The sequence below is a fragment of the Orycteropus afer genome, unplaced genomic scaffold (assembly GCF_000298275.1).
Source record: "Orycteropus afer afer isolate SDZICR_OR568_19922 unplaced genomic scaffold, OryAfe1.0 scaffold00182, whole genome shotgun sequence".
NCBI classification, from domain to species: domain Eukaryota; kingdom Metazoa; phylum Chordata; class Mammalia; order Tubulidentata; family Orycteropodidae; genus Orycteropus; species Orycteropus afer.
Window position 1 is genome coordinate 5,370,135 of NW_006921769.1, and position 9,633 is coordinate 5,379,767.

Genomic DNA, 9,633 nt, shown 5'->3' on the forward strand with positions numbered 1-9,633 from the left:
AGCACTTGGCATATATTAGGTGCTCAATATATGTTCACTGAACAGATGGTGCCCTATACAGAGAGAAAAGTCTCCATGGCAGTCACCATTCTCTGGAGCTAATGCCTACTCTGTTCCCCTTGGAGAGTCCTGGAGGAAGGAGAGTTGGATTAGGAGAGATGTTTTACTTCTCCTTGGACTAGCCTAGGAAGACTATGTGGAGCTATTCTGAGAAACAATTGACCTAATGTTTATGATCAACCTTTGTAAATTGTAAAAGTAAAGGGATCCTTTAGGCAGCATCTTTTGCGGTCTAATTAAATGAACCAATTGCTCCTGCAGGCCCTGGGGTGAGTTCTAACTTGACCTGAAGCTTCAGGAATTCCTTCTATTCTTTTGAATCTTCAAGAAGAAAGAGTACTTTAGCCCCTACATGTTGCCTTCAGGACTAGGAAATAACCTTCTAAAGGATTAAATTAATATAATCAGAAGAGAATGAACCAGCACTCTCCCAAATATCTCAAATCCCAATTTTGATTTCAAATATAGACCTGTGAGAATGATAACAGTACTTTATTGAAACATCCAACTACCTAAAATGTTATATTCAAAGTATCAAATTACGAGTACTGACTTCAGAATATAGTTCAAAATAATATTGGGAATTACAATTGAAATGAGATGTTATTAAAGGCAAGTTTTGGAATATAATTGGTTCCCCTAAAAGACTGGAGCAAGTATAGCTTCTAAAAGGGAAAATTTTTCATAAATGCATTTAAGATTTATGAACATGAACATTAGAAACCTCAGAATCAAGATGTACTACACAGGCCTTCTGGCCAAAATGGCAGCTTAATCACACACTCACACTATCCCTCTATGGCAGAGACCCAAGAAACTAAGTGAAACAGATACAGAAGACAATACTGGAACCTTTTGCATGAAATGAAAGGATAAAGAACTAGATCGAACACTGACTAGAAGAAGAAACTGACTAAAAACTGTGAACAAGAAGAATTGGAACTGAGGAGCCCTGTCAACTGGCCCAGCACAGTATGGCCATCTTGAGACAAAGACACCAGCAATTCCAGGTGAAAAGCACAGAAGGTAACTTCACATAGTTCACAAGAGCACATACAGTAACTATGTAGACATACTGGTGTGAAATAATGTCCTGATTGCTGGCTGCAGCCAATAGGAAGAGGCCAGGCACCCTCACCTGGTGACCAGAGAAGCAGGCTCCTCTATCCCTACCCTTCTGGTGATTAGCAGGACAAACCACCCCCTCCATCTTTGCAACCCTGAACAATGAAGAGCAAAATACAATCCCACTTTTTCCTCCACTCAGCCCCAACCATAAAAAGATAACGGGAGAAAATTAGGGGCAAACTTAGGGGCCCTAATTTACAGTATAAGTAGTCTGTCAAACATAACTAAAAATTTAGAAACAGGGAAGATAAACTTGATGATTGGGACCTCATAAAAATTAAACACTTATGTGAATCAAAAGACTTTTCCAAAAGAGTAAAAAGAAAATCTATAGACTCGAGGGGGCAGGGGTAGTAATGACATATTGAACGATGGACTAATCTCTAAAATTTATAGAAACCTTCAATACCTCAACAACACAAAGTCAAACAATCCAACCAAAAAATGGGCAAAGGACATGAGAAGATTCTTCACCAAAGAAGACAGTCAGGCAGCCAACAAATTCATGAAGAGATGTTCGTGATCATCAGCCATCAAAAAAAAAAAAAAAACAACAACAACCAAACTCACTGCTGTTGAGTCAGTCCCGGCTCACAACTACCCTCCTTGGGTTTCTAGGAACTATCTTTAAGGAAGTAGATTGCCCAATCTTCCTTCCCAGGAGTGGCTGGTGGGTTGAACACCAGCCTTCTGGTTAGCAGTCAAAATGCCTTAAGCACTGTGCCTCCAGAGCTCCCGATTAGCCATTTGTTGTTGTCGTTGTTATGTGCCGTGGAGTCGGACCCGACCCACAGCGACCCCTCCTTGGATTTCTGAGGCAGTATCACTACGGAAGTAGATTGCCCCATCTTCCTCCTGAGGAGTGGCTGGTGGCATTAGCCATTAGAGAGGTGCAAATCAAAGCAACAATAAGATACCATCTCACTCTGGCAATAATAGCTGATGAAGGTGTAGAAGGATTGAAATTCTCATACACTGCTGGTGGGACTGTAAAATAGTACAATCACTGTGGAAAATAATATAGTACGTCTTTAAAATGTTAGAAATAGAGATACCATATGATCCAGCAATCTTAGTATATACCCTAGAGAAATGAGAGTCATGACAAAAACACTTTTTGCATACTCATGGTTATCACAGCATTATTCACAATAGCAAAATTATGGAAACAAACTAAGTGTCCATCAATGGATGAATGGATCAATAAACTATGGTACATACACACAATGGAATACTATGCACTGTTAAAGAATAATGATAAAATATCTAACAACATAAATGAACTTGGAGGACATGATGCTGAGTGAAATAAATCATTCACAAAAGGACAATTATTGTATGAGGCCACTATGACTAAAAAGTCAAGAAAAGGTTTGTGCACAGAAAGAAACATTCCATAGTTAGCAGGGGTGGGAGGGAGAAGGAGAGAAAATCACTAACTGGATTGCAGATATGTATTAAGGTGAAGGGAAAGGCAATTCACAATAAGGGGGAGGTCAGCATAACATGATCAAGGCAAAGGAAGACCCTGGGAGCTATGCAAGAGTAAAAGTCAACAATGATAAATGCTATTACACACACAATCCTGTAATAGTAATAACAAACAGGAGTCGATACATGGATAGATATGTAAGCTGAACAGGTATAATGTGGAATGGTTATCAGAATACAGCTATGAGCTTATGTAAGCTTGGCAGAGGATATTTCTACCATACATATTTGTTTGTGCTGCAAATACATTCAGGTATCTTATATAATAGAACATATACCAGGCAAAGTTATACGAGCTTCTTAGTCACAATCAAACACCTTGAGTGACTGTGTCACTGGGTTTGAAGGCTTAGGACAATAGTCTCAGGAGATAAGTAGGTCAACTGACAAAACATAGTCCTAAAGATAATATTCTACATCCTACTTTGTTGTCTTAAAAGTTTATAAGCACCCATCTATAGTGCAACTATTGGTCTCTTCCTGTTGCAGAAAAGAAAAGTGAACAAGATCCAAGACTCAAGGACACAATCAGTGCAAAGGACTAATAGACCACACAAACCACAGCCTCCATGACCCTGAGACCAGAACTAGCTGGTTTCCTGGCTCCCACTACTGACCACTCCAATAAGGATCCCAACAGAATGTGCTGAACAGAGTGAGAGAAAAATATAGAACAAAATTCAAAATCACAAAAAAGTCCAGGCTTATAGGTCTTGAAGAGATGGATGGAACCTCTGAGGCTATGGCCCTTAAATATTCTTCAAACCCAGAATTGAGCCCAGAGATCACCTTTCAGCCAAATAATATACAGGCTTTAAACAACAACAACAACAACAAAGCGAATAATAACACCCATGAGGAATGGGCTCCTCAGAACAATCATACAAGATCAAAAGGGCAGGATTTGCCAAAAATAAAGTTTAGAAGGCCGGAAGGGATAGGAAAGATGGGTGAATGGAAACTGGGAACACAAAGAGGAAGTAGGAAAAGAGCTGCTACATTGACAGGATTGCAACTAATGTCACACACACACACAAAGTGTATAAATTGTTGAACAGGAAACTAATGATCTCTGTAAGCTTTCACCCAAACCATAATAAAATGTTCAAAAGTAAAAAAAGATATACTATACAGAGAAATTTGTTGTCGCTGGGCCAAGTAAGAAGGTGATGGAAGGGGTTTGGTTAAACAAATATGTGGTAGTTACTATAAGAATTAATATAGACTAAAATCCAATTAACATTAAATTGCTATCCATATTTTTACAATAAAAAATGTTTGAACTTAAAAAAAAAAAAAAAAACTATGTCAATGGTAAAACATTTGCAACCTAACATTGTTTTATGGTTATTGTTATGAAATCAACATTACTTCCTACAAAAATATGCAAAAGTTGATGAATGAAGTATAGGCTTCCAAGGGTCCTTCTTTCTGACATCTCTACTTAAAAAATTCCTGAGTCCTTCTTCCTGATATCTTTATTTAAGAAATTTCCCAATCCATCAGATAGTCAAGAATATCTGTATTTCTCAAATAATCAAACTTTTCTAATAAGCATTTGTACTATCAGGGTGTTAGAAAAGGGAATGGGAGACCTAGACTCTATCCTCAGGGAGTTTACTATGTGGGCATGAAAGCTTCCTGCTAGGCATTGCAAAGATTTCTGAGTTCATGGCTTTCCCCTATGTGCCCCACTAGCCTAGTCCTCAAGTTCTCCAGCAAAACATTGTGCACATGGGTCCAAAGTCCATGAAAACAAGAATTTAATTCAGTTCAATTTCCTCTTGCCATAAAAGATCTTTGCTCCATCTTTCTCCTCAAGAGAAAGAACCTCTACTTCACCCTTTGTTGCTTTCTAATTGTTACTTATTTATGTATAAGTTTGAGTTTTTATCTATTTCCCTCAAAGTTTCTATGTTTCAGGTGCCTGTGTTCAGAGACATTTTTATGGGAAAGGCACCACGCTGGCACTTAGGATACAAAGATGAATAGGACACAATGTCTCACACAAGCTGTTTATAGTCTATATTAAGAACCAACACTTGTGGCCAACTCTGGCACAAAGTAGAGACCAGGAAAGGTTGGATTGGGGGTGGTAATTAGAAGGAAGGTTCTAGATATGTTGAGATTAAAATGCTAGTGGAGCATGCAAAAAGATCCTCTACTAGTAATGTGAAATAAAGGACTTGAACTTGGGAGGAATGGTAGGGTTGAAAATAAGCTATTCTAGAACAATATATAGAGATGGTAATGGAAATTGTAAGGATAGGTAAGATTAGAGCAGAGTTCTTCAACCATGGCACCACTGAAGTTTTGAGCCACTAAATTCTTTGTTGTGGGGGGCTGTTCTGTGCATTGTAGAATGTTCAGCAGCACCCCTGGCCTCCATACTCAGGATGTCAATAGCACCCACTGCCAGTTACGATAACCAAAAATGTCTCCAGACATTATCAAGGGGCAAATCTGGAAAGTATCTGGATTAGCAAGATAGAGAGAGGTTGTGAACAATGAAAAGATTGTAAAGGACAAAATTTGGTGAAATATGTTTATGAAGAAGAAGAAGAGGAAGAGGAAGAAGAGGAGAAAGGAAAGAAAAGAGATAAAGAAGAGACAGTTATTAAGGCAGTACATTGTACGCTCAAAATCTGAGAGGAGAGGACTTTAGTTCTGTGAATGAAGTTCATCTTCTTGAATAGCTAGTATCCCCACAGACATGCACATCCACACAGACATGCGTACCACCTGTATGTATACAGGCAGAATTTATATATAGACCAAAAGTATACACAGAGTAAAAGAAGGAATATTTTCCCAAACTCTTTCTTTATTCATTCTCCCTATTTAATGAAAAAGTTCAATTTTGTCAAAAGAGTGCAAACCTTGCATCATTTTTTTTTTTTTAAAGGAGGTGTTTAAGTCAGAATCGATGAAATTGGAAGTAATTGCAACACTCTTCTTCCTTCTTCCCTGGCATGTCAATCACATATTACATAACCCAGGCTGCTGGTATTTTCCACCTATCTCAAGAAAGATTTAGGTAAACTTATACATGCCAATGATTGGAAAGACTTACTGTGTCTTCTCTTCTGATGTTGTTTACAAGTTAAAGGGAGAAAAATCCTGTTTGATTTAAGCCAATGAGTGAAATTCTAAATCTCTAATTGTGGTAATTCAGGAATTAGCAAGGCAGCAAGCTTGTTTCATTAGAAACATCTTCCTCAGAATCCCAGAAATTGGCTACATTCATGGCTTTGACCTAGAAGTCTTGACCTATTGGTCTTACTAGGTATGAATTACACCTAGTGGAAGAATTTCTTTACTGAGTTAGTCCCTGACTCTAGAGAAAAAGAACATCTAGGATTCTGTACCCGAAACGAATCTCAGAGGATGGGGAGCGTTACCTAGCCATGCATAGGAAACAGGCTTAGGGTGGAAGAGTCAGGGCGGAGGATTGTCCCTGTGACAATCATTCTCAATGCCTTGCGAAACCAGGGATAAAACATGCCATATATAATGGGATTGAAGGTGGAATTGAAATAACCCAGCCAGAGGAAAACATTGTACAAATCTTCAGGGGTTGTGAAATTAATGAAAGGGTCTGTGATTGTTAAGACAAAGAAAGGTAACCAGCACAACACAAACACTCCCATGACTGTGCTTAAAGTCTTGGTGGCTTTGCTTTCTTTTTTGGATGAAGCCTTTATTTTGCTTTCTGACTCAACCTGTTTCATTTTAGGACCCGTGCTAATTTGTTTAGCATGTTTCCTGGCTACTGTGAAGATGTGTATATAAATGCCCACCATTACTGTGCCAGGGAGGAAGAATGCTATAAAGGAGGCCAGCACACCCCAGAGCTTATTAAATATCAACACACACAAACCTGTGCAGTCGATGGCTGCAACAAAATCTTCCACACCAATTATGTTTAATTCTGAGAATACCAGGCCAAAGGCAAAAAAGATAGGGATTGACCAACTGATTAGTAGAAACACCTCTATGACAGGTATGGTAATTTTAGTGACATAATGCAAAGGGTCACAAACAGCATAGTAGCGGTCAACTGAGATGAAGCAGAGATGAAAAATGGAAGTGGTGCAGAGCATGATGTCACAGCAGCTATGGACTTTGCAAAAGAGGTCTCCAAAGTACCAGCAGGACTCAATGGACCTGATCATACTGAAGGGCATGACCACACAGCTCAGCAAAAAGTCAGTGGTGGCCATGGAAAGGATCAGGAAGTTGGTTGGAGAGTGGAGTTGCTTGAAGTGGGCAATGGAAATGATGACGACCATGTTGCCCAGCATGGTCATTACTATAGCCCCAATCAAGACCATGTACATGGCAGACACACTGAACACAGACCTCACATTTTTAGGGCATGAATTGTTAACATAAGCAAAGCAAAACTGTACTTCTGGGGGGTTCCAAAGATCAAGTGAATTCATTGTCTTTGTCCCATGGATACAATGAGTCTTTTTCAAAAGTACTGTGTTCCTCTCATTTCTGGAAAGAAAGGTGAAAAACAATAAAAATCATTTGCAAGAAACTTTTCACAAAGGCCAAGCTAATCTGCATTTGTATTTCCAAGTTCAAACTCACTGAGATCGGCTAGGCACGGTGCTTCCCGAGCCTTAATATATGCAAGAAACACCTGGGAACCTTTTTAAAACACAGATGATGATTCTGAGGTGGGGGCTAAGATCTTGTCTGCATGTCTCAAAAGATCCCAGGAGATGCCAATGCTGTTAGTCTAAGGACCACCCCTTAAGCAAGTAGGACTAAAGGAAAATTGAATTAATGAACCTGGTTAAAACTCCCTGAGTAACCCATATACTGCATGCTCTGGTCGCACTAATATGTAGCCCTTCCTCAGGGACTTCCCATTCCAAATCCACAGACACATCAAGAATTTTACATGTACCACTTATTTGAATCAATATTCTGTATAAAAGTACCTGAAAAATTACTAGATGCTTTGGCAGGAAATCATGCTTGGTAAAGTACAGGGTCAGCAAGAAAGAGGAAGACCCTCAATGAGATGAATTGATAGCATGGCTACAACAATGGCCTCAAACATAGCACCAATTGTGAAGATGGGGCAAGACCAGGCAGTGTTTTGTTCTTTTGTACATAGGGTCGCTAAGAGTTGGAACACTAACAACAGCAACTGGCAAATTGTTTCATTTTTAGCTTCAACAGCAATTACCATTTTAAGATTGTACTTTCTTTTTTAAAAAAATCTCTCTTGACAGCATCTGCAAACACTTTTGATATTGCTGTTTATTACATACTAATCAATGGAGCTCTGGTAGCATAGTGGCTAAGGCACTTGACTGCTAACCAGAAGGCTGGTGGTTCAAACCCACCAGCCACTCCTCGGAAGGAAGGTTGGGCAATCCTACTTCCGTAGCGATACTGCCTCGGAAACCCAAGGAGGGGTCGCTATGAGTCGGGTCCGACTCGATGGCACATAACAACAACAACAATCAATGAGGAAACGTTTCTCTCCCACTGCGAACAACATAAAAAGGATTGAGAGCCATATTATGATAATTAAAAAATATGGTGAGAGTTACAGGTTTATACGTGAGTAATCTCAAAAAGAAGGAAAAATTACATCAACTTATAGATCCTATCAGTCTTGTGGGTTATCACCTGTCACTAAGCAGTTGCATTCATGAGTTTAAAGTTAGATTCTCTTTTCACAGATTTCAAGTTCTATATCCATAACAAATTTGACACACAGGAGTGTTCACTGTTTAATCACTCATTTGACAGAATTTATGCCATTGCCTTTATAATGTTAAAATAATGAGACTGACTCACCCACAATACAACATGGGTTTGATTTGTTTTTCCAGTGCTAGGGCTGGATGTGTAACTATCATGACCAATAGCAAGCAATTGTGAGATCTAAGATTGGGTTGGAGAAGTGGACTTTGGCCTGAGAGTAGACCTGAGAATAGACTAAAACTCACTGGTCCATAGATCCACAGGAAAAATGAGTCCACAACCACGTCCTCATCACACTGACTTGGAGAAGACAATACTGAGAATACAAACACCTATGAAAACAATATTTCCACTATTTGTTACTCTAGCTCAATAATTATTCCCAATGTCTTCATATTATTTAAAATCTTAGTATATGGGACACTTAATCTACTCTGGATTTAGTAATTTAATTTCTCCAGTTAGCATTTTTCTTTAGATATTTTTAATTCTACCAATCAGGAATTATGCTATTGAGTTGAACATGAGAAATCAAAGCAAAATGTAACAAACAGAAACACTTAATTCAGCTCCTTTATAAACTGAAGGCTATCAGTTTTGGGACACAAAGCAGAAATTATTTGATTAATTACTTCAGCTCTTAAACTCCAAAATGCTGTCTATAATGAAAAATGAAACAATTACTTACTTTCTTTAATAAATTAACTTTAGCCTCCTTTTTATTGGCTTTGTTGCAAAAATATTCTGTCTTTTCAACTAGCTTTAAAACAGCTAACAATGACTACAACACTATTATAGCACTTGTCACTGTCTGTCATAGGCACATAATTTCCCACCCTAAATAGCACACCTTTCAATGTTTTACTGTGAAGTCTTTAAATTTCATGTTTGACAACCCAATCCCTGAAAAGATTGATATAATTTAACTTCCTAGGTTTGTAAAGTGAATTTCATTTATTTCTTTTTTGCAAACATTGTGTGAAATAGCTGCTAAACACTAACACTATTCTCTCATGTTCCTGCTGCATGGTTATATGCACTGAAAAAAAAAAAAAAAAAAAACTTCACTGCCGTCGAGTTGGATTCGGCTCACATTAACTTTAAAAATTATTACATGGCTGAATTGTACAGATAATGTAAAAGAATAATTTTCAATTCCTACCTTCCGCTTCTGACACAAATTAGCAAAAATGAGTAAACAGATTGCAAGTATAATGTCTG

At 38.3% G+C, this 9,633-nt stretch overlaps 1 protein-coding gene across 1 annotated transcript; it reads right to left on the reverse strand.

Annotated features, from left to right (window-relative positions):
• Positions 1-6,080: 6,080 nt before the first annotated feature.
• Positions 6,081-7,124, reverse strand: LOC103202499 (trace amine-associated receptor 4). Its single transcript, XM_007947394.1, has one exon. The coding sequence runs from the start codon at positions 7,122-7,124 to the stop codon at positions 6,081-6,083; it is 1,044 nt and encodes a 347-aa protein (XP_007945585.1).
• Positions 7,125-9,633: the final 2,509 nt, after the last annotated feature.